Here is a 25,847-nt window from a genome sequence, read left to right as displayed (position 1 = left end):
AGCCCCAAAATGACCCTAAGCACACAGCCAAGACAACGCAGGAGTGGCTTCGGGACAAGTCTCTGAATGTCCTTGAGTGGCCCAGCCAGAGCCCAGACTTGAACACAATCGAAACCTCTCTGGAGAGACCTGTAAATAGCTGTGCAGTGACACTCCCAAGCCAACCTGACAGAGGCTGAAAGGATCTGCAGAAGAGAATGGGAGGAACTCCCCAAATACAGGTGTGCCAAGCTTGTAGCGTCATACCCACGAAGACGCGAGGCTGTAATCGCTGCCAAAGGTGCTTCAAAGTGCTGAGTAAAGGGTCTGAATACTTATGTTCATGTGATTTCATTAAAAAAAAATTGAATGCATGTGCAGAAGTGTCTTGAAACTCGTTTTTGCTTTGTGAATATGGGGTATTGTGTGTAAACTGAGGGGGAAAAACAACTTAAAAATCAATTTTAGAACAAAGGGTGTAACGTAACAAAATGTGGAAAAAGTAAAAGGGTTCTGAAAACTTTCCAAATGCACTGCTTGTTGAGTCCCAACCAAGTTATTGAGATGAAAGTGATAAACTTATCACATACAGTACCAGTCAAGTTTGGACACCTACTCACTCAAGGGATATTTTTTGTTGTTGCTATTTTCTACATTGCAGAAAACCAACTATGAAATAACATATGGAATCATGTAGTAACAAATGTTTTAAACAAATCCAAATATGTTATATTTGAGTTTCTCCAAAGTAGCCACCCTTTGCCTTGACAGCTTTGCACACTCATGAAACTCAACCAGCTTCGTGAGGTATCACTTCGTTTCAATTAACAGGTGTGCCTCGTTAAAAGCTAATTTGTGGAATTTCTTTCTTAATGAGTTTGAGCCGATCAGTTGTTGTGACAAGGTAGAGGGGTATACAGAAGATGGTCTTTTACCAAATAGGGCTCAGTCTATATTATGGCAAGAACAGCTCAAACAAGCAAAGAGAAACAGTCCATTACATTAAGAAGTGAAGGTAAGTCAATGCAGAAAATTAAGAACTTCGAAAGTTTCTTTAAGTGCAGTCGCAAAAACCATCAAGCGCCATGATGAAACTGGTTCTCATGAGGACCGCCACAGGAAAGGAAGGCCCAGAGTTACCTCTGCTGCAGAGGATACGTTCATTAGTTACCAGCTTCAGAAATTGCAGCCCAAATAAACGCTTCAGAGTTCAAGTAACAGACTCATTTCAATATCAACTGTTCAGAGACTGCGTGAAATCAGGTCTTCCTGCTCGAATTGCTGCAAAGAAACCACTACTAAAAGGACACAATTAAGGAGACTTGCTGGGGCCAAGAATAACAAGCAATGGACTTTAGACCGGTGGAAATCTGTCCTTTGGTCTGACGAGTCCAAATGTGAGATTTTTCATTCCAACCGCCATGTCCTTGTGAGACGCAGGGTAGGTGAACGGATGATTTTTGCATGCGTGGTTCACACAGTGAAGCATATAGGTGGTGTGATGGTGCTTTGCTGGTGACACCGTCAGTGATTTTCAAATTCAAGGAACACTTAACCAGCATGGCTACCACAGCAGTACTATCTGGTTTGCGCTTATTGTGACTGTCCTGTTGAAAAACAAATTAGAATGACACAAAACACACCTCCAGGCTGTGTGAGGGCTATTTGACCAAGGAGAGTGATGGAGTGCTGCATCAGATGACTTGGCCTCCACAATCACCCGACCTCAACCCAATTGAGATGGTTTGGGATGAGTTGGACTTCAGAGTGAAGGAAAAGCAGCCAACAAGTGCTCAGCATATGTGGGAAGTCTTTCAAGACTTTTGGAAAAGCATTCCTCATGAAGCTAGTTGAGAGAATGCCAAGTGTGTGCAAAGCTGTCAAGGCAAAGGGTGGCTACTTTGAAGAATCTGAAATATATTTTGATTTGTTTAAAACTTTTTTGGTTACTACATGATTCCATGTGTTATTTTATAGTTTTGATGTCTTCACTGTTGTGCTACAATGTAGAGAATAGTAAAATAAAGAAAAACCCTGGAATGAGTAGGTGTGTCCAAACTTTGGACCGGTACTGTAGATCACAATTTTGCAAAACATGCATCTAGAGTTAGGATTTGGCCCTGCGTCATTAGGGTCATGTGTGTGACACTTCAAATGTGTATTAGCAAAAATCAACTGTTTAAAATTGCAAACAGAAATTTTAAAGTAATTACACCATGCTAAGGTGAACCATTTACTATGGCACTGTACTTAACCTTTGTCCTTCCATACAACAGAAAAAAATCATAATAAATCTGAACAACTTAACTGCAGGCACATTTAAAAGCTAGAATCAGCAGTTGAAACAATGACAAAGTGTTACCCCGCCTCCATTTTGGTAAAAAGCTGAGGGATGGGCCTGGAGAAATGTAACCACTCAAATTCATAGACAGAGCTATGGATGCAAGGACTTATCGTCAAAAATATAAAAAAGGATAGTTAACCATTTTCTGAAGCTATAGTGCATTTACATTTGTTGTTTACAAACATAGTAAAAAATAAATCTGTAGGGGTATGTATGACAGTTGAACTAAGCTCACGAGTCATTTATAGGTTATATTCAAGAATCAATGGATATCATTAATTTATAATCCCAAAAACTAAGTGTTCTAGCTTTAAATTACGATGTTGAGCTGGAAAGGATTTGGCATAGGGTCCTACAAAGCCTTTTTTCATGCAAACCTACTGTAAGACTGTATGGCCTGTTGAAATCAATGGATATGCTTAGCGCCCTCCACAGGGTTCAAATGTAAAGTGCATACAGTACACACACTACAGTCAACTGAGACGTTGCGTCTTGAGGCCCTGACCATTTTATTCCCTGGGCTTAACCCAATCAAAGCCAGTAACTGAGTTTCTGGGGAAAGAAACAGTAAACACTTACCAATAAAGAAAGTGAATACTAATTCGACTGAGGTGTATAAGTGTAAAGCAATTATTTTCCTACACTTTTCCTGAAATAATCTAAGCTAGTGCAAAGAGTCTACTTTTTTTGGCTTGAATAACAGAGTAGTCCCAGAGATTAATCATAGTTACAAAAGAAAGCTTTGGTTAAAAACAAAGATGAAGTGTCAGAGAGTATGTGCTTGGTGAGGACTTAGACGGCTGATGTAAGATGTAGCGTCCATGACAGTCCAGGTTGTGTCCATCATACCAGGAATGCTGTTTGGCGGATGTAAGAATGGCAATAGAAAATATGTCCATACAAGAGCTGTTACTTGACATTTGTCCATGGTAGTAGGGGTGCTGCAAGTGATAAGGGGTGTTTTTTGTTTAGATTCTGCTGGTTGTAAGGCATCACAGTTGATGGCTCAGTTGTCTCTTGGCAGATTTGAGCCAACTCGGTAATCAAAGATCATGGGTGGTCATCAGTTTCATCCCTAAGCTCTGTAGGAAACGCGCACACTTCAGCGGGAGTCATCCATAGGCTTACCTGTCTATGACTCGCTCTCTATGGTGACTGTGACCGTCTCGGCTACATCTGAAACACAAGGGTGAGAGGTCAAGGTTCAGGCAGCTCACAGGCACAGGGCTACATGACATCACAGGGATCTACATACCTGTTTTGTCGAAGCTGCCATCCTGATGGTCCTCAATGTGGTTGATGGTGTCGCCAAGGACATGCTTGGGGCTTGCAGCACAATCTACAGAGCTATTTCAGGACAAGGCCGGTATTAACTTCATGAATGAGGCGAGATAATTTACTGAATCAGGAATGAAAGAAATCAAACCAAGAAACCATGAATAACCTTTTGCCGTTGATCTGGAGGCCCACAGCTATCTGCTCAGGATCTAAGTTCACCAACCGGGTGACAAAACTGTTACCATCACCGTGACTGACAGAGAGAAAGGAGAGCACAAAGGGGGGGGAGACACATTAGGCATTTAAATACCTACAGTGAAACTCAAACTAGGTTTTTATTGACTGAAAGGCAGTACTGACTAAGATGCAAAACTATTCTAAAGCTCCAACAGAATAGATGGATAGGTGACTTTGTGTTTTCACCTGGTGTAGATGGGAAACATCCAGTACTTCTTCTGGTCTCCAAAGACCTCAGCCATGTTCCTACTGAATCCCAGAGAGAAGCCATTCTTGTCTGGGCCATTTCTGAAGACAGGAGCCCTGAAAGCCTCTGAAATAAATACAAAATATTAGTTGCAAGCAGCAATGAACAGGGTTCACAGGATGACAGAAAGGAGAAGAGATAAGTTGAATAACAAAGTAGCAATATGTACAGTAGGAACCATCTTCATTTAAGTACAATCAGCGAAACCATGACAATGTTTATCGCCCAATACCACAAGGATGACATAAGTGAAGTTAAGTCTAGTGCTGCATCTTTGAATGCAGCGGGTAATCATTCTTAAAGTCATTACTTAATGTATTGAGTGTATATACCAATTTTGTGGTCAATTTGACGAATGGTTGATGACTTTAAATATTTTCAGCGTTTAACGTGTTGAGATGACTTATAATAATGGCTGGAAACGGAGCGAACGGAACGGCAAACACATTGAAACCATGCATTTGATACCATTCCACTTCATTCTGCTCCAGCAGTTACCATGAGCCCTTCCTCCCCAATTAACATGTCACCAACATGGTGTATTGGTAGGCTATATTTTGCAGTCATTTTTGAATTCTGGGACTTTGAAGTAATTAACAAACTGATTATGACAATCTCAGTTGGTACACTCCACATTAGCTTTAAAAAAGTATAGTATACTTTCACAGCTGTAATACGCTGACTGCGCAAGCGGCAGAACTTCTACTTTCCCAAATAAATTACACTTTCCACTATGTTCAGGCCACATAATACGGCAACAATATGCGATTACACAGAAAGTAATCACGATATTTCACATTATTCATCTGCACAATTAAATCTAACATTGATTTGCATGAGACAAAGTCCATCTGATCAATAATTACTGCTCCAGTATCCCATGGTGCTAATGACATCTATAGAGCCACCAACAGGTCTGGTGCAGCCATCTAAGGCTGCAGTGACTTTATATTCACAGTTATTATATACAGCAGGTAGCCTAACGTTTAAGAGGATTTGGCCTGTAACTGAAAGGTCAATGGTCCGAATCCCTGATTTGGGGGGGGGGGGGGGGGCTGTTTATGTGCCCTTGAGCAAGGCACTTAACCCTAATTGCTCCTGTGGATAAGAGTCTGCTCAAATGTAAAGAGGCATACCAAAATTCATGGCCCCATGTCCATCAGTTCATTTCTTATAGCCCTGGTGAGAAATGGTGCCATCTAGTGGTGTAATGTAGCCATCTAAGAATTCAGCAAATAAACATTGTCAAATACATTACAGGCTAATTTATTGGGTCTATATAACAAACCTGTTGTCAATCTGACTTATGGTTTATGAGAGTATATATATATATATATATATATATATATATATATATTTAGCATTAGCACTAATGTGCATCTATTAGGTACAGTGTGGCCATATTTTAATGCAGCAAAAAATCATAATAATCTCTCCATGAAATGAAAGACTGATGTCATGAGTCTAACTTCAGGCTAGGCCTCTTTTCTCCACTTACTTTGACTGACATGCCCAAAGTAAACTGCCAGTTACTCAGACCCAGATGACAGGATAAGCATATAAATTGGTAGCATTGGATAGGAAACACTTTGAAGTTTGTAGAAATGTTAAAATAATGCATGAGACTATAACACAATTTATATGGTAGGTGAAAATCTACAAAAAAAAAAAAAAATCTGATTGTTTGAGATCCCATGCTCTTCCATTAGAATGTATGTCAAATCCAGCTCCTAGTTTGCAATTCCTATGGCTTCCACTAGATGTCAACAGTCTGTTCGAGAATTTAGGCTTGTTTCTCCCCAAACAAGGAAGAATTTTGAGTTTTGGCACTGGGAGTCATAGCTGGAAAACAGTCTGCGCACGAGATGAAGATGCATGGCTGCTAATTTAATTTTCTATTGAACATACTTCTTTCCGTATTAAATTTAGTTTAATTACATTTTAGGATACCTGAGGATTAATTAGAAAAGTAGTTTGACTTGTTTTACCAAAGTTTAGCGGTAGCTTTTTGGATTCCTTTGTCTGCATGTTGAACGAGTGGATTACTCAAATCGATGGCGCCGACTAAAACAGACTTGGGATATAAAGAAGGATTTTCTAACAAAACGACCATGCATGTTGTAGCTGGGACCCTTTGGATTGCAAACAGAGGAAGATTTTCAAAAAGCAAGTGATTATTTAAATTGCTATTTGTGATTTTATGAAGCCTGTGCTGGTTGAAAAATATGTTGATGTGGGGCGCCGTCCTCAAACAATTGCATGTTATGCTTTCGCTGTAAAGCCTATTGTAAATCGGACAATGCAGTTAGATTAACAAGATACTTGTATGTACCAAAATGTTTAATATCCATCATTTGTATGATTATTTTTTTAATTGCCCGCCCTCGTCTGACGGGACACCTATCCCAGAGAGATAGTCTAAATACAAAATGTGGAATGAATCTGACGTATGGTTCATAAGGAGAAGATGATTGCAAATTGAGCATTAGTGTTACATATGCAAGGAATGTATTGTTAAATGGTTTCCTTGTTTTTATAGATATCAATACCACATTCAGTGTGGTTCATCTTAGGGACATCCAGGATAGTGATAACAAGTCTCAAGTTGATTTAAATGGACACATGTAAATCAGATGTTTAGTTTTTTTTCAATAACTCAACCAGTTTTTTCTCTCAAACTAAGTTTTGTCATGTATTTTGGTCCTATGGTTTCATGAGAAGATTTGTTAAGTATGTTTAGCGTATGTGCTAATATGCATCTACTGGTATAATGTGGTCATCTTTGAATCCATAAATGCTATTTTCTCAAACTCTTTATGGACCAGTGTTGACTCCAAAGATCACCTTTGGAAGGCATCAGACATTTAGTCCATGAGAAGATTGTGTATGATTATTTTAACCTTTATTCATTAGTCAAAAGTGAATTGTTAATCGTTTCCTTATTTTTAAGATATCAATGCCAAACCTGTTTCACCGTGGTAATGTCTTTGATGACCCTAAAAAGTTGATCGGCCATTATGGAGTGGATTTAAATGGACATGTGAAATCAGATGTCCTAATTTATCCCCCCAAAAAACTCAGCCATCTCTTAACTTAGTTGGAGAAAAGATATGTACCATGAACCTACATAACACATGGACTTATGGTTCATGAGAAGTTTTGCCCCCAAAGTCTTTCAAATGGTATCCTGATGGACCTTATGGGTCCTTGAGCAGTGAGGAAAGACACCTAAACTCAGCAACAAAAAAAAAGATTTGTCCCTTTTTCAGGACCCTGTCTTTCAAAGATGATTCGTAAAATTCCAAATAACTTCACAACTCTTCATTGTAAAGAGTTTAAACACTGTTTCCCATGCTTGTGGAATGGTCGTTAGGACGCTAACAGACGGTAGGCAATTAAGGTCACAGTTATGAAAACTTAGAACACTAAAGAGGCCTTTCTACAGACTATGAAAAACACCAAAAGATGCCCAGGGTCCCTGCTCATCTGCGTGAATGTGCCTTAGGCATGACGACTGCAGATGTGGTGAGGGCAATAAATTGCAATGTCCGCACTGTGAGACGCCTAAGACAGTGCTACAGGGAGACAGGACGGACAGCAGACCACGTGTAACACCTGCAAAGGATCGGTACATTTGAACATCACATCTGCGGGATGGCAAGAACTGCCCGAGTTACACCAGGAACGCACAACCCCTCCATCAGTGCTCAGACTGTCCACACTAGACATCCTCCTCCCTCATGTGGTACTCATCCTGACATGACCCTCCAGCATGACAATGCCACCAGCCATACTGCTCATTCTGTGCATGATTTCCTGCAAGTCAGTGTTCTGTCAAGGCCAGCAAAGAGCTCGAAACTCAATCCCATTGTGCACGTCTGGGACCTGTTGGATCGGAGGGTGAGGGCTAAGGCCATTCGCCCCAGAAATGTCCGGGAACTTGCAGGTGCCTTGATGGAAGAGTGGGGTAACATCTCACAGCAAGAACTGGCAAATCTGGTGCAGTCCATGAGGAGCTGCTGCACTGCAGTACTTAATGCAGCTGGTGGCCACACCAGATACTGACTTACTTTTGATTTTGACCCCGCTTTGTTCAGGGACACATTATTCCATTTCTGTTAGTCACATCTCTGTGGAACTTGTTCAGTTTATGTCTCAGTTGTTGAATCTTGTTATGTTCATACAAATATTTACACATGTTAAGTTTGCTGAAAATAAAACACAGTTGGCAGTTTCTTTTTGCTGAGTTTACATACAATTGGTTTGAAGTCTCTAAGTCAAACAGGGCGAAGGCTATGAGGGTTTAAGTGAGACTGCTTATAACAGCGCCAGAAATAGGCCAATTGGTGCCATTCTTTTGGACCAAGTTACCCATGCCATCGAGTTTCTGTGTGCCAAATTAGAAGAAAAAAAGTTCCTAATCTATGCTCAAGTTATTTGACCAAAAATATTCAGTGAATAGGTTCTGAATCACTAATTATAACCAACAATAAAAAAGGTGTCAATCAATCAAGACAATAGTGGATGAGTTACTGTGTCGAGTGTGGTGAGGCATGGCAGCTACCTATGGTGGTCCTGTTCTTTCCCACAAGCCAGAGATGGTAGCTGAAAAGCGACAGGATGCTGATGAAGAACATGGCCGCCACAAAAAACAGAAACAACACGTGGAATTTGGCGTGAGTGTCAGGCAGCTGATTCTTGAGGGAAGAGAGAGAGAAGAGCTGTTAGTGACGTCATACTCTTCATCCACCACATACAGTAGTAACGTTCACCTTCTGCACAGACGCACAGGATATGACACATCAGTCAGTTGTAAAACGACCTATGAAGACCTCATTCTGGAGTAGCAGACGCTTAGCCTACATGACCATTTAAGTGAATGGCTCCAGAAGGTACTACATACAGTACAGGCCTTTTGGTTGTTAGGCAAAATACGACATGCTAAACCAACCAACCCTGTCCGACTCCACACTCGCCCTCAGTTTGGCCAAGATGACAGTGGACATTCATTGTCACAAGCAAGGCAGCATAGAACACAAGCAAGGACAGAGGCCTAGTTTTACAGACAACGGGAACAGACAACGGCTTATGTTGCAAGACAACAGTGTTTGACACATACTGAAGAGAATCGTTCAACAGCAATTGGTACTTCTGAGAGACAGAAGCCTTGTGAATGCCATTATGGGTTGAGCTTCTTGACCTTTCCTTAGTGACAATAGGCTACTCTAAGAAGTGCAACCTTTCTTTTTGACTAACCACAATGATCAGATGGTGACAATCTCGCATTTTACCTGAGGACAATCCCCAACAGATCTCCATCGGCAAAGCTTTAGGCAAAGTATTAGAGGCAGGCAGACGATTAGTGCAGAAATTAAGAAAGTTACACAATCTTAGAGACAAAAAAAAAAAAAAAAAAAAAGAGAAGAACAGTGTTACAAAACTATCGGCACCTGCTCAATGTCCTCCAGAATGTTAGCACAATTGCACATGTTCCTCCACCCCCCCCCCCCCCCCTCCTTCCACACTATACCCTACTGCAAATCACACAGCTAAATATAAACCAGATTCACACAAATTTCTCCTGACATGCAGACTGCTCAAGTTTGAGGTGGTTTATGTAGACGATTTGGGGTATTGGCTAATTGGAACATGCTATCAGGGATCTTACTGCTTTCATTGGTTAACACTCAACTAAGTTCTAGCTAGTTAAGGAAGAAAGGACAGGCAGCTACAGTATTACTTACTGTCCAGAATTTGATGAAATACTGCAGGACGGTAGCGGCGATGAATGCACAATACAGCATGGAGTAGGCCAGAAACAAGACAAAGAACTTGTAGTTTGAAAATCCAACACAGTTATTCACCCTGAGAGAGAAACAGAGAAAACAAAAGTCAATGTGGCTTGTGCTGCTCGGTCTCTTTCTGAGAGCGGAGTAATCCTTTCCACATCACCATACCAGACAGATATAATATGCTCATGCAGTAGAATGGACAGGATGAAACTCTCCACTGATACAAATCACTATCAAGTCAGTTTTAACAATAGACTTCAAATGAGGGCAGGCATATGTCTGAGCGGTATGGTCATGTGTACTTTGCTAAGCATCTATACTTCATGAATGGACTGTTACATACCATGGACAGTGATGGTCCATCTTCAGTACACACCTGAAAGAGAGACAGCAGTATGACAGCATGAAAAACAAAGTGAAAGAAAGTATATGGGACGTTGCTAGATTCGACTGCGCCGCTCTTGGTTGTACCGTCTTCCATATTTGGCATTGTGAGGCGGTACATTTTCTTCTGGTTGGACCAATTGAAATCAACTTGATATGTTAGCGCTACCATCAGTCCTGTGTCATGCCAACAGTAAAGCAACCGGAGACCAACTGTCATTTTCACCTCCAGATCTTTGGATTTCATAGCCTATAATGGCAATCAATCTATGTTGAGGGGCATTTCTATGGCGATTTAAAGGGAAGGACTCCGAAATACAAAATGAAAATAGGAACAGATTGTTTTCGGAGGGTGGACATTGAAATTCAGTCTCTTAACTTTGTAAATAAATATACATTTAATCTCCATTTAGTTTAATATACAGCAGATTTCATTACAAATCATAATCTTATGTACAGTGAGGGAAAAAAGTATTTGATCCCCTGCTGATTTTGTACGTTTGCCCACTGACAAAGAAATCAGTCTATAATTTTAATGGTAGTTTTATTTGAACAGTGAGAGACAGAATAACAAAAAAATCCTGAAAAACACGTCAAAAATGTTCTAAATTGATTTGCATTTTAATGAGGGTAATAAGTATTTGACCCCGCTGCAAAACATGACTTAGTACTTGGTGGCAAAACCCTTGTTGGCAATCAGAGGTCAGACGTTTCTTGTAGTTGGCCACCAGGTTTGCACACATCTCAGGAGGGATTTTGTCCCACTCCTCTTTACAGATCTTCTCCAAGTCACTAAGGTTGAGGCTGACGTTTGGCAACTCGAACCTTCAGCTCCTTCCACAGATTTTCTATGGGATTAAGGTCTGGAGACTGGCTAGGCCACTCCAGGACCTTAATGTGCTTCTTCTTGAGCCACTCCTTTGTTGCCTTGGCTGTGTGTTTTGGATCATTGTCATGCTGGAATACCTATCCACGACCCATTTTCAATGCCCTGGCTGAGGGAAGGAGGTTCTCACCCAAGATTTAACGGTACATGGCCCCGTCCATCGTCCCTTTGATGCTGTGAAGTTGTCCTGTCCGCTTAGCAGAAAAACACCCCCAAAGCATAATGTTTCCACCTCCATGTTTGACGGCAGGGATGGTGTTCTTGGGGTCATAGGCAGCATTCCTCCTCCTCCAAACACGGCGAGTTGAGTTGATGCCAAAGAGCTCCATTTTAGTCTCATCTGACCACAACACTTTCACCCAGTTGTCCTCTGAATCATTCAGATGTTCATTGGCAAACTTCAGACAGGTATGTATATGTGCTTTCTTGAGAAGGGGGACCTTGCGGGCGCTGCAGGATTTCAGTCCTTCACAGCGTAGGGTGTTACTAATTGTTTTCTTGGTGACTGTGGTGCCAGCTGCCTTGAGATGATTGACAAGATCCTCCCGTGTAGTTCTGGGCTGATTCCTCACCGTTCTCATGATCATTGCAACTCCATGAGGTGAGATCTTGCATGGAGCCCCAGGCTCCCAGGCTCCATTTGCGAGTAATCGCACCAACTGTAGTCACCTTCTCACCAAGCTGCTTGGCGATGGTCTAATAGCCCATTCCAGCCTTGTGTAGGTCTACAATCTTGTCCCTGACATCCATGGCGATCTCTTTGGACTTGGCCATGGTGGAGAGTTTGGAATCCGATTGATGGATTGCTTCTGTGGACAGGTGTCTTTTATACAGGTAACAAGCTGAGATTAGGAGAACTCCTTTGAAGAGAACCTGCAAAATCGGCAGTGTTTCCTACTTACAAAGCATGTAGAGGTCTGTCATTTTTATCATAGGTACACTTCAACTGTGAGATGGAATCTAAAACAAAAATCCAGAAAATCATTGTATGATTTTAGTAATTAATTTGCATTTTATTTCATGACATAAGTATTTGATACATCAGAAAAGCAGAACTTAATATTTGGTACAGAAACCTGTTTGCAATTACAGAGATCATACGTTTCCTGTAGTTCTTGACCAGGTTTGCACACACTGCAGCAGGGATTTTGGCCCATTCCTCCATACAGACCTTCTCCAGATCCTTCAGGTTTCGGGGCTGTCGCTAGGCAATACGGACTTTCAGCTCCCTCCAAAGATTTTCTATTGGGTTCAGGTCTGGAGACTGGCTAGGCCACTCCAGCACCTTAAGATGCTTCTTACGGAGCCACTCCTTAGTTGCCCTGGCTGTGTGTTTCGGGTCGTTGTCATGCTGGAAGACCCAGCCATGACCCATCTTCAATGCTCTTACTAAGGGAAGGAGGTGGTTGGCCAAGATCTCGCGATACATGGCCCCATCCATCCTCCCCTCAATACGGTGCAGTCGTCCTGTCCCCTTTGCAGAAAAGCATCCCCAAAGAATGTTTCCACCTTCATGCTTCACGGTTGGGATGGTGTTCTTGGGGTGTACTCATCCTTCATCTTCTTCCAAACATGGCGAGTGGAGTTGAGACATAGAGCTTTTTGGTCTAATCAGACCACATGACCTTCTCCCATTCCTCCTCCGGATCATCCAGATGGTCATTGGCAAACTTCAGATGGGCCTGGAAATGCGCTGGCTTGAGCAGGGGGACCTTGCGTGCGCTGCAGGATTTTAATCCATGACGGCGTAGTGTGTTACTAATGGTTTTCTTTGAGTCTGTAGTCCCAGCTCTCTTCAGGTCATTGACTAGGTCCTGCCGTGTAGTTCTGGGCTGATCCCTCACCTTCCTCGTGATCATTGATGCCCCACGAGGTGAGATCTTGCATGGAGCCCCAGACCGAGGATGATTGACTGTCATCTTGAACTTCTTCCATTTTCTAATAATTGCGCCAACAGTTGTTGCCTTTTCACCAAGCTGCTTGCCTATTGTCCTGTAGCCCATCTCAGCCTTGTGCAGGTCTACAATTTTATACCCGATGTCCTTACACAGCTCTCTGGTCTTGGCCATTGTGGAGAGGTTGGAGTGTTTGATTGAGTGTGTGGACAGGTGCAGTTAATACAGGTAATGAGTGGAGAACAGGAGGGATTCTTAAAAGAAAAACTAACAGGTCTGTGAGAGCCGGACTTCTTACTGGTTGGTAGGTGATCAAATAATTATGTCATGCAATAAAATGCAAATTAATTCCTTAAAAATCATACAATGTGAATTTATGGATTTTTGTTTTAGATTCTGTCTCTCACAGTTGAAGTGTACCTATGATAAAAATTACAGACCTCTACATGCTTTGTAAGTAGGAAAACCTGCAAAATCGGCAGTGTATCAAATACTTTTTCTCCACACTGTGTATATATATAAATAAAAAAGTTTCCACTCAAGGACCTGCAGCCACTAGTTAGCGCCACAGAGTTCTATTGAGAAGTGGCCACTTTTTGATCATGCCTGTGATGGCATTCCATTCACTCCAAACATGCTACATTCTCAGAGTAAATTGTCAAACTTCTCAACCATAGTTTTTCCTGAAAACGGGTCACATATAGTAAAGACATGAGGTTTGGACACGTGTTTTTCTGACAGAATTCTCTACTGAGCGGACATTTGTATAAACCTTGAATGAATTAGTCCTTTTATGGGTGAACACCCTAGAGTATATTACTTTGGAGTTGAAGCACCCAAAAAGATACGACATAACCCCATGGTGCATCTCATCTGAACCCCACAGTAATTGAACTGAACTCACATGTCACAGGTGGAGCAGTGGTGGCAGCGGTCGGGTTTGATCACCAGACAGCGGTCACAGTACCGGACGGCTGTGGAGAACACATACACCTAATAAGTCATCATTAAATCCAAAGCTTGTGTTTCAACTACAGTCAATATGGAAATATTATTTTATACTAATACAATTGCTCAGTGAAATAGATTTTGTTTAACAAGTCATTTGTCTCAATTATAGGGGTCTAAATTATTGGCACTCCTAAAGATTCTTATAAAAATAAACAAAATGTATCTGCATTAACATTCTACTTTTTTCTCTCTCAGCTTAAATAACTTTAGTGGCCTTCCATGTCTTCCTGTTCCACCGGGGTATAAAAAAAAAAAGAATTAAAAAAAAGAGGTACATGCATGTAAAGGTCCTTTTGTCATCCATCCCCATGGGAAAAGGCAAAGCGCTCCCAAACAAAGAGACAAATGATTGTTGACCTTGTTAAAAAAAAAAATTAAATAACACTATTAGGAAGTTTAAAACAGGATTGCAGCCCTAAGAAGTTAACGGGATTGATATGACAGCCAGTGAAAGTGCAGCGTGCCAAATTCAAACAGAAATCTCATAATTTAAATTCCTCAAACATACATGTATCTTATACCATTTTAAAAAGGTAATCTTGTTGTTGTCCGATTTCAAAGGCTTTACAGCGAAAGCACCACAAACGATTATGTTCGGTCAGAGCCAAGCCACAGAAAAACACAGCCATTTTTTCAGCCAAAGAGAGGAGTCACAAAAAGCACAAATAGAGATAAAATGAATCACAAACCTTTGATGATCTTCATCAAATGACACTCACAGGACTATGTTTTGTTCGATAAAGTGCATATTTATATCAAAAAATCTCAGTATACATTGGCGCGTTGTGTTCAGTAGTTCCAAAAACATCCGGTGATTTTGCAGAGAGCCACATCAATTTACATAAATACTCATTATAAATGTTGATGAAAATACAATTGTTAGACATGGAAATATATAGATACACTTCTCCTTAATGCAACCGCTGTGTCAAATTTCAAAAAGGTTTTACGGAAAAAGCAAACCATGCAATAATCTGAGAACGGCACTCAGAAAACAAAGAGAGATATCCGCCATGTTTGAGTCAACAGAAATCACATTATAAATATTCACTTACCTTTGATGATCATCAGAATGCACTCCCAGGAATCCTAGTTCCACATTAAATGTTTGATTTGTTTGATAATGTCCATCATTTATGTCCAAAGAGCTACTTTTGTTAGCACGTTTGGTAAACAAATCCAAACTCATTAAGCGCGCTCCCTAGTTGCAGACAATGTCAAAAAGTTCAGTTACTGTCTATAGAAACATGTCAAACGATGTATGGAATCAATCTTAAGGGTGTTAACATAACATTTTCAATAATATTCCAACTGGAGAACTCCTTTGTGTTCCTTTGCTTTTCTGAAGACATCTACCTTATGTGAAATGCGCGTGACTAGCGCGTGACTGCTGGCAGACCTCTGACTCATTCCACTCTCATTCGGTCCCACTTCACAGTAGAATCCTCAAACAAGTTTCTAAAGACGGTTAACATTAGTGGAAGCATTAGGAAGTGCAACATAAACACTATCCCACTGTGTATTCAATAGGGGCTGGTTTGAAAATCGACCACCCTCAGATTTCCCACTTCCTGTTTGGATTTCTTCTCAGGTTTTTACCTGCCATATGAGTTCTGTTATATTCACAGACATCATTCAAACTGTTTTAGAAACTTCAGAGTGTTTTCTATCCAACACTACTAATAATATGCATATATTAGCAACTGGGACTGAGGAGCAGGCTGTTTACTCTGGGCACCTTTCATCCAAGCTACTCAATACTGCCTCTGCAGCCATAAGAAGTAAAAACCACTGGAACAATGGTAAACTTGCCTGGTATTGGACGCAAGTGTATGTTGTCCCCACGCACAGTGAGGAAGATGGTTTGGGAGGCAAAGACAAAACCAAGGGCTAAAGGTGGACAATTACGGAACTTTGTTGCATTTACAGGTCACCAAGTCTCCAATTACACGCCAACAGGCTCTTTGGAAGTTTTTCCAGAAAAAAGCCTTTATTGAGAACAAACAACAAATGCAACACCTGGAGGTGAAGTAATTTTTTTCATGTAACTAGGCAAGTCAGTTAAGGACAAATTCTTATTTACAATGACGGCCTACACCGGCCAAACCCGGACGACACTGGGCCAATTGTGCGCCGCCCTATGGGACTCCAATCATGGCTGGTTGTGATACACCCCGGATTTGAACCAGGGTCTGTGTTGTGACACCTCAAGCATTGAGATGCAGTGCTTTAGACTGCTGCGCTACACGGGAGGGCATTTTAGCCAAAAAACTGTTTGCCTCTGCCAAGAAGCTGAAACTTGGGCTCTTCCAGCAAGACAATAACCCCAAGAACTAATTAAAATCCACAAAGAAATTGTTTATTGACCACAAAAAACAACATTTTTCAGTGGCCATCTCTGTCTCCGGACATGAACCCCATTGAAAACCTGTGGTTTGATATGAAGAGGGCAGTCCATAAGTTCAGACAGAAGGATATCAAGGATCTGGACAGATTCTGTATGGAGGAATGGTCTGAGATCCCTCCCAATGTGTTCTCCAATCTCATAAAACATTTTAGAAAAAGGCTCAGGGCCATTATGCTCGAAGAGGGTGCCGGAGTATTGAAACCAGGGGTGCCAATAATCGACACCTAGCTTTGAGATGTTTCTGTATAACTTGTAAACAAAATCTGAGCAATTGTATTAGTATATGTATTAATTATGATCCTTGTTGATCATACAAGCTCAGTATTTGTATTATAGTCTTTTTTTCACATCTTTATCAAGGATGCCAATAATTTGGGACCTTACTGTACATCCCAAATACATAAAATAGCACATAAATTCTAATTGGCAACCTTGTTGGATGTACAGTGCCTTGCGAAAGTATTCGGCCCCCTTGAACTTTGCGACCTTTTGCCACATTTCAGGCTTCAAACATAAAGATATAAAACTGTATTTTTTTGTGAAGAATCAACAACAAGTGGGACACAATCATGAAGTGGAACGACATTTATTGGATATTTCAAACTTTTTTAACAAATCAAAAACTGAAAAATTGGGCGTGCAAAATTATTCAGCCCCCTTAAGTTAATACTTTGTAGCGCCACCTTTTGCTGCAATTACAGCTGTAAGTCGCTTGGGGTATGTCTCTATCAGTTTTGCACATCGAGAGACTGAAATTTTTTCCCATTCCTCCTTGCAAAACAGCTCGAGCTCAGTGAGGTTGGATGGAGAGCATTTGTGAACAGCAGTTTTCAGTTCTTTCCACAGATTCTCGATTGGATTCAGGTCTGGACTTTGACTTGGCCATTCTAACACCTGGATATGTTTATTTTTGAACCATTCCATTGTAGATTTTGCTTTATGTTTTGGATCATTGTCTTGTTGGAAGACAAATCTCCATCCCAGTCTCAGGTATTTTGCAGACTCCATCAGGTTCTCTTCCAGACTGGTCCTGTATTTGGCTCCATCCATCTTCCCATCAATTTTAACCATCTTCCCTGTCCCTGCTGAAGAAAAGCAGGCCCAAACCATGATGCTGCCACCACCATGTTTGACAGTGGGGATGGTGTGTTCAGCTGTGTTGCTTTTACGCCAAACATAACATTTTGCATTGTTGCCCAAAAGTTCAATTTTGGTTTCATCTGACCAGAGCACCTTCTTCCACATGTTTGGTGTGTCTCCCAGGTGGCCTGTGGCAAACTTTAAACGACACTTTTTATAGATATCTTTAAGAAATGGCTTTCTTCTTGCCACTCTTCCATAAAGGCCAGATTTGTGCAATATACGACTGATTGTTGTCCTATGGACAGAGTCTCCCACCTCAGCTGTAGATCTCTGCAGTTCATCCAGAGTGATCATGGGCCTCTTGGCTGCATCTCTGATCAGTCTTCTCCTTGTATGAGCTGAAAGTTTAGAGGGACGGCCAGGTCTTGGTAGATTTGCAGTGGTCTGATACTCCTTCCATTTCAATATTATCGCTTGCACAGTGCTCCTTGGGATGTTTAAAGCTTGGGAAATATTTTTGTATCCAAATCCGGCTTTAAACTTCTTCACAACAGTATCTCGGACCTGCCTGGTGTGTTCCTTGTTCTTCATGATGCTCTCTGCGCTTTTAACGGACCTCTGAGACTATCACAGTGCAGGTGCATTTATACGGAGACTTGATTACACACAGGTGGATTGTATTTATCATCATTAGTCATTTAGGTCAACATTGGATCATTCAGAGATCCTCACTGAACTTCTGGAGAGAGTTTGCTGCACTGAAAGTAAAGGGGCTGAATAATTTTGCACGCCCAATTTTTCAGTTTTTGATTTGTTAAAAAAGTTTGAAATATCCAATAAATGTCGTTCCACTTCATGATTGTGTCCCACTTGTTGTTGATTCTTCACAAAAAAATACAGTTTTATATCTTTATGTTTGAAGCCTGAAATGTGGCAAAAGGTCGCAAAGTTCAAGGGGGCCGAATACTTTCGCAAGGCACTGTATACATGGGGAGTTGGGGGTGGGTGGCAGTAACATTCTCACCTCCTGTCCCAGTGCGTGTATAGACAGGCAATCCTACCACCACCTTCTTCAGGATCTCCTGCTGAGTGTCTGGATGTTCCTCCTTCTCATACTGCTCTTTCTCCACTTTGGGCAGACAAAACTGATGGGAGAACAGAAAGGAGTTTCTCAAAGTACGCAATAACATAGTCTAGTTATTACCGGTAGTCATGTATCTAGAAATTAGGGAACAGTTTAAAATGTGGAAAAAAGGTACTTGAGATTGAGGGCAAATCCACTTCATAACCATACACTAGGGTTAGGCAGTATCCAGATTCATACCGTTTCTATACCATACAGTATTACCAAATGTGCAAACAAGGGGTGCTATTTAAAAATATAAATACAATAATAAAAATACAGTATAAGGCTTGGGCAGTATCCAGATTTTCATAGCGTCACACTGTCTTCTCATTATGGGATTTAATGTATTACCAACATAGCACACAAGGGGGCAGTCCATGGGGCCTCTACCATGATGCTGACAAAATATGAGCAAAATCAAAAAAGCACAGTTAGCATTTATCTAACGAGCAAAAACAAACTAATTGCAAAGATCGGCAAATCCAGCTCAAAGTTATACAAGCATAGCTAGCAGCTACCGAATGTCATTGTGTGTGAGTGTGGACATTTTACAAGTGAAAATTAACGAGAGAAATGGTCTAAATAAAAGTTGATGCATGCTTTTCTGAAGGAAGAGCAGAATGTGTACATGGAGCAGATGAGAGAAGAACAGAGAAACAAAAAAAATGGCATCTGTACAGAACTCTTCCAGACCTCTGCCAGAAAGCCATAAGATGTGAGATGGCAAATATTTAGTAGTGAATTGCATTACAAGTAACTTCATCACCTCATGTGCGCCTCAGAGACACACCGCTATAAACTCACCATCTCGCTTTCTCCATTTTCAAAGAAACACGTGACTGTTCTGGGGAACTACGGTAAGCTTCATAATGTAATATAATGAAATGAAAAATGCAATCCGTGTCATCTCTTAACTTATTACACAAGTTGACAGCAGCTGTTTAAGTTAAAGTAGCTACAAATATTCACATTTATTGGAAACACTTCACAGAAATAGTTGACAGTATTGAAAAAGCATCCCATGGCTTTTTCCAAATACCATGGTATACCACCCAAGCTCTATCTGAGAGTTAGAGATGCACGTTACCCAAAGTATGTGGACACCTGTCAGCAACAGGTGTGGCTGAAATAACAGAATTCACTCATTTGAAGGGGTGTCCACACACACACATATACAGTGCGGCAAAAAAGTATTTAAATCAGCCACCAATTGTGCAAGTTCTCCCACTTAAAAAGATGAGAGGCCTGTAATTTATCATCATAGGTACACTTCAACTATGACAAACAAAATGAGAAAAAAAAATCCAGAAAATCACATTGTAGGATTTTTAATGAATGTATTTGCAAATTATGGTGGAAAATAAGTATTTGGTCACCTACAAACAAGCAAGATTTCTGGCTCTCACAGACCTGTAACTTCTTCTTTAAGAGGCTCCTCTGTCCTCCACTCGTTACCTGTATTAATGGCACCGGTTTGAACTTGTTGTTATCAGTATAAAAGACACCTGTCCACCACCTCAAACAGTCACACTGCAAACTCCACTATGGCCAAGACCAAAGAGCTGTCAAAGGACACCAGCAACAAAATTGTAGACCTGCACCAGGCTGGGAAGACTGAATCTGCAATAGGTAAGCAACTTGGTTTGAAGAAATCAACTGTGGGAGCAATTATTAGGAAATGGAAGACATACAAGACCACTGATAATCTCCCTCGGTCTGGGGCTCCACGCATGATCTCACCCCGTGAGGTCAAAATGATCACAAGAACGATGAGCAAAAAAAAAAAAAAAAAAAAAAACAGAACCACACGGGGGGGGGGGGGGGGACCTAGTGAATGACCTGCAGAGAGCTGGGACCAAAATAACAAAGCCTACCATTAGTAACACACCTGCTTAAGCCAGTACATGTCCAGGCCCGTCAGAAGTTTTGTCCAGGCCCGTCAGAAGTTTGCTAGAGAACATTTGGATGATCCAGAAGAAGATTGGGAGAATGTCATATGGTCAGACGAAACCAAAATATAACTTTTTGGTTAAAAACTCAACTCGTCATGTTTGGAGGACAAAGAATGCTGAGTTGCATCCAAAGAACACCATACCTACTGTGAAGCATGGGGGTGGAAACATCATGCTTTGGGGCTGTATTTCTGCAAAGGGACCAGGACGACTGATTCGTGTAAAGGAAAGAATGAATGGGGCCATGTATTGGGAGATTGAGTGAAAACCTCCTTCCATCAACAAGGGCATTGAAGATGAAACGTGGCTGGGTCTTTCAGCATGACAATGATCCCAAACACACCGCCCGGGCAACGAAGGAGTGGCTTCGTAAGAAGCATTTCAAGGTCCTGGAGTGGCCTAGCCAGTCTCCAGATCTCAACCCCATAGAAAATCTTTGGAGGGAGTTGAAAGTCCATGTTGCCCAGCAACAGCCCCAAAACATCACTGCTCTAGAGGAGATGGAGGAATGGGCCAAAATACCAGCAACAGTGTGTGAAAACCTTGAAGACTTACAGAAAACGTTTGACCTCTGTCATTGCCAACAAAGGGTATATAACAAAGTATTGAAACAAACTTTTGTTATTGACCAAATACTTATTTTCCACCATAATTTGTAGGATTTTTTTTCTAATTGTCTGTCATAGTTGAAGTGTACCTATGATGAAAATTACAGGCCTCATCTTTTTAAGTGGGAGAACATGCACAATTGGTGGCTGACTAAATACTTTTTTGCCCCACTGTATATCAGACATTAGGAACACCTTCCTTATATTAAGGTGCACCCTCCCTTTTTGCCCTCAGAACAACATTAATTCATTGGGACATGGACTCTACAAGGTGTCAAAAGCTTTGTTGATTTATGCTTGGCCCATGTTGACTTATGCTTCCCAGGCAGTTGTGCCAAGCTGGCTGGATGTCCTTTGGGTGGAGGACGATTTTTGATACACAAGGGAAACTGTAGAGTCTCTAAACAAAGCAGCGATGCAGTTCTTGACACATACTGGTCCGCCTGGCACCTCCTTCAAAAGCACTTCATCTTTTGTCTTGCCCATTCACCCTCTGAATGGCACACATACACAGTCCATGTATCAAATGTCTCAAGGCTTAAAAATCCTTCTTTAACCTGTCTCCTCCCCTTTATCTACACTGATTGAAGTGGATTTAAAAAGTGACATCAATAAGGGATCATAGCTATCATGTAGTCAGTCTTTCTTGGAAATCTGTTCTTAAAGTTTACTCATATATATATATATATATATATATATAAATAAAACACACCAAAAGCTTGGATGCACCTACTCATTCCAGGGTTTTTCTTAATTGTTACTATTGTCTACATTGTAGAACAGTGAAGACATCAAAACTATGAAATAACACATGGAATCATGTAGTAACCAAAAAAAAGTGTTACACAAATCACAATATATATTTGATTTTAGATGATTCAAACTAGCCACCCTTTGCTTTGACAGCTTGGCATTCTCTCAACCAGCTTCATGAGGTAGTCACCTGGAATGCATTTCAATTAACAGGTGTGCCTAGTTAATTGAATTTGTGGAATTTCTTTCCTTAATGCATTTGAGCCAATCAGGGGGGGGGGGGTATACAGAAGATGGTCTTTTACCAAATATGGCTAAGTCCATATTATGGCAAGAACAGCTCAAATAAGCAAATAGAAATAAAAGTCCATCATTACTTTAAGACAAGAAGGTCAGTCAATGTGGAAAATGTAAAGTTTCTTCAAGTGCAGTCGTAAAAACCATCAAGCACTATGATAAAACTGGCTCTCATGAGGACCGCCACAGGACAGGAAGACCCAGAGTTACCTCTGCTGCAAAGGATAAGTTCATTAGAGTTACCAGCCTCAGAAATTGCAGCCAAAAATAAATGCTTCAGAGGTCAAGTCACAGACACATCTCAACATCAACTGTTCAGAGGAGACTGTGTGAATCAGGCCTTCATGCTGCAAAGAAACCACTACTAAAGGACACCAATAAGAAACATGAGCAGTGGACATTAGACCGGTGGAAATCTGTTCTTTGTCCTTGTCCAAATGTGAGATATTTGGTTCCAACCGCCGTGTCTTTGTGAGACGCAGAATATGTGAACGGATGATCTCCGCATTTGTGGTTCCCACCATCAAGCATGGAGGAGGAAGTGTGATGGTGCTTTGCTGGTGACACAGATTTATTTAGAATTCAAGGCACGCTTAACCAGCATGGCTACCACAGCAGTCTGCAGTGATAAGCCATCCCATCTGGTTTGCGCTTAGTGGAACTATCATTTGTTTTTCAACAGGACAATGACCCAACACACCTCCTGGCTGTGTAAGGGCTATTTGACCAAGGAGAGTGATGGAGTGCTGCATCAGATGACAGCCTCCAAAAATCACCCGACCTCAACACAATTGTGATGGTTTGGGATGAGTTAGACCGCAAACTGAAGGAAAAGCAGCCAACAAGTGCTCAGCATATGTGGGAACTCAATCAAGACTGTTGGAAAAGCATTCCTCATGAAGCTGGTTGAGAGAATACTATGTGTGTGCAAAGCTGTCAAGGCAAAGGGTGGCTACTTTGAAGAATCTAAAATATATTTTGAGTTGCTTAACACGGTTTTGGTAACTTCATGATCCCATGTGTGTAATTTCATAGTTTTGATGTCTCACTATTATTCTACAATGTAGAAAATAGTAAAAATAAAGTAAAACCCTTGAATGAGTAGGTGTGTCCAAACTTTTGACTGGTACTGTATTTGTAGTATTTTTTTATACACTAAACAATTTAGGCAACAGGGATGTTGATCCAGGAGGGGATTGAATGTCTCTGCTGTATCCACAAAGCGGGATCTTGACATCTAGTTAGCAAACAAAATGCCTAGCTGGAGCCCTGAGCTGGATATAATTTATTATACACTTAGATGGTTTTATAGTTATACAGATGGTTTTATAGTTATACAGCACTTATAGAGGTATATATAGAACGAGGCAGGGATGCCCCAAATATGATTATTTTATTGAAAATCATATCATTGGCATTTCAAAATATACTGTTTATACCAGGGTATCGCCCAATCCTACCACACACAAACCCTGTCCTATGTTAACATATACTGTACGGTGAAATTACAGAGCGCTTTAGGAACCGCCGTGCCTACTGCCCTGGCCACGTGGCATTGTGATGTAGCATATCACAGGAGGTAGAGTGAGTACTACTGACAAAGACAGACACACACTCTCCGTATACCTCTTTAGAGGGGTTGGCGGGCCTGCTGCAGATAGTCTTCCAGTAGGACCAGATGAACATAATGAAGAACAGGTGAAAGACAACTAGGTATGATACTGTTGGAGAGAAAGAAGCAAGAGAGACCATTCATACCTCATACCAGAGATCAAATATAATGCAATTATATCCATGAGGTCAAGAGATACATCTGGATTTTAGCAATGAGGCCCTTTATCTACTTCCCCAGAGTCAGATGAACTCCTGGATTCCATTTCCATTTCTCCGACTGCAATTTGAAGGAAGTTGATAACTTGCGCAATGACTGGAGGTCAATGGGTAACTTCCTACATACTGGACACAGAGACATAAAAAATGGTATCCACAAGTTCATCCGACTCTGGCGAAGTAGATAAAGGGGCTCAATGCTAAAATCCCAAAATATCTCTTTAACCCTAAATGACAACTTTTCATCCCATGCAAAACAAGTATTTAGTTTACCATGTCTAAATCACAAGTTCCAGCGTACATCAGTGTCACGTAGACAGAGTAGAGTTTGTGTGGGTTCAAGGTGGTGCAATCATGTGTGGGCCCAAGACAGTCAGTCTTAAATGCACCAGATGTTTCAGAATGTTACTTACTTTTTTCTGCATTATTTGGGATTGTTACTGAAAGAGACAAGGGGGGGGGGGGGGTACAGAGACAGAGACAAACAGACAGACAGACAGACAGAGAGGAGAGAGAGAGGAGTTTAGAGAAGGCCTCCGATGCTTTTGCTGAGTTACAGTACTAGGCTCACATCTACTTCCCCTTTCTCTCAACCCCCAGCAGCAGCCTGGTACTACCAGCAGGAGACCCACCCTTCACAGAACGCTTTGTTTGCCCTGCTGAAGGGATGCCCCTGACTACAGCATGTCATTGTACCATCAGCAACAGCCCACAGAAACAGTCTAACCAGGTTAGACACAGTGAGTGGAAACAGTGTGGTTCACGAAGAGACAGCTGATCAGTTGTATTGGAATAAGTCAACTTGAGGCCAAAGTAGCATCACATCAAATGGCTCTGAAAGATGCTTGGCACAGAATCGAAGGCAGAATTACATAGCCAAAATGCAACCGAAGCTAAACAATTTCAAAATAAGAAATGAGGTCAGAGAACAATTTCCAGTCTAGCATTTTCAGTAGATCTGATTAAATAAAATATGAGATGAGACAAAATTATTCCAACATCCCCTCTATTCCAATATGGGACGAGGATATAATTTCCAGTCAATTCGATTGCGTCAATTTGTCTGTCCATTTCCTTCTAGCAACAGTGGCTTCAATCTATGGGCATGATTGGCTACCCACAAAAAGGTAGCGAGTGTTTCACTCATTCTATTTCCATGGATTCACTCAAGAAGAAAGTGTTACATTGTATTTGATCATTGTCACACTTGTACGGTGGTGACAATGATCCATACATTATTAACCTGATTTCATCCGACCAAGTTACTGTAAACTAACGTTACCGGCTATACACATCCTCCAGCTGGGCAAGCAAGCAGTAAGGCAACTTTGTTTCAATGAGGAAACAAACCACCGTAACCCTTTAAAAAAAAACTTTAAAAAACGAGAATGTTATACTTACAGATACAGAGTTCAACGACGTATGCATAATAAGACCAGCCAACGACAAGGTTTATGAAAATAACAGGTATCCAAGATAAACTCCGCTGACAGCACTTTAGAACATGATGCGGCGCCATCTTTAATCCGACTGGGGGAAATTGTGGTGTGACGTCAAAGCTTCATACTTTTCAATGGACTAATGCCGCGTTCAAACAACTGAGAACACGGAAATCTCCGACTTCCGACTTCAGTGAGTTAAAACAACTGGGACCTCGGAAAAAAACGAGCTCCGACTGAAAAAAATACATTTGAACGGTCATCCAACTCGGAATTTCAATTTGGGAACTCGGGCCTCT

The 25,847-nt window shown here is 41.1% G+C and overlaps 1 protein-coding gene across 3 annotated transcripts; it reads right to left on the bottom strand.

The window, feature by feature from the left end:
- Positions 1-351: 351 nt before the first annotated feature.
- Positions 352-25,635, bottom strand: LOC139418596 (palmitoyltransferase ZDHHC20-B-like). Of its 3 annotated transcripts, XM_071168189.1 has the most exons (13): positions 25,511-25,635; positions 24,523-24,549; positions 23,906-24,000; positions 18,568-18,688; positions 13,947-14,016; positions 10,221-10,253; positions 9,830-9,950; positions 9,377-9,412; positions 8,650-8,782; positions 4,025-4,151; positions 3,768-3,854; positions 3,579-3,670; positions 1,918-3,499 (listed from the first exon to the last, which is right to left on the bottom strand). In XM_071168189.1, exons 1-13 carry the CDS (start codon positions 25,626-25,628, stop codon positions 3,456-3,458), a joined length of 1,104 nt encoding a protein of 367 aa, XP_071024290.1. In that variant the 5' UTR covers positions 25,629-25,635; the 3' UTR covers positions 1,918-3,455. The 3 variants fall into 3 exon arrangements, with proteins under 3 accessions (XP_071024291.1, XP_071024290.1, XP_071024292.1); XM_071168190.1 differs by lacking the exon at positions 9,377-9,412 and having other exon boundaries at positions 352-3,499; XM_071168191.1 differs by lacking the exons at positions 24,523-24,549; positions 25,511-25,635 and adding an exon at positions 24,383-24,453 and having other exon boundaries at positions 3,281-3,499.
- Positions 25,636-25,847: the final 212 nt, after the last annotated feature.

Source organism: Oncorhynchus clarkii, chromosome 10, assembly GCF_045791955.1.
Source record: "Oncorhynchus clarkii lewisi isolate Uvic-CL-2024 chromosome 10, UVic_Ocla_1.0, whole genome shotgun sequence".
Classification (NCBI taxonomy): domain Eukaryota; kingdom Metazoa; phylum Chordata; class Actinopteri; order Salmoniformes; family Salmonidae; genus Oncorhynchus; species Oncorhynchus clarkii.
The sequence above is the reverse complement of the archived record's forward strand: the minus strand, read 5'-3'. Positions and strand labels throughout refer to the sequence as shown.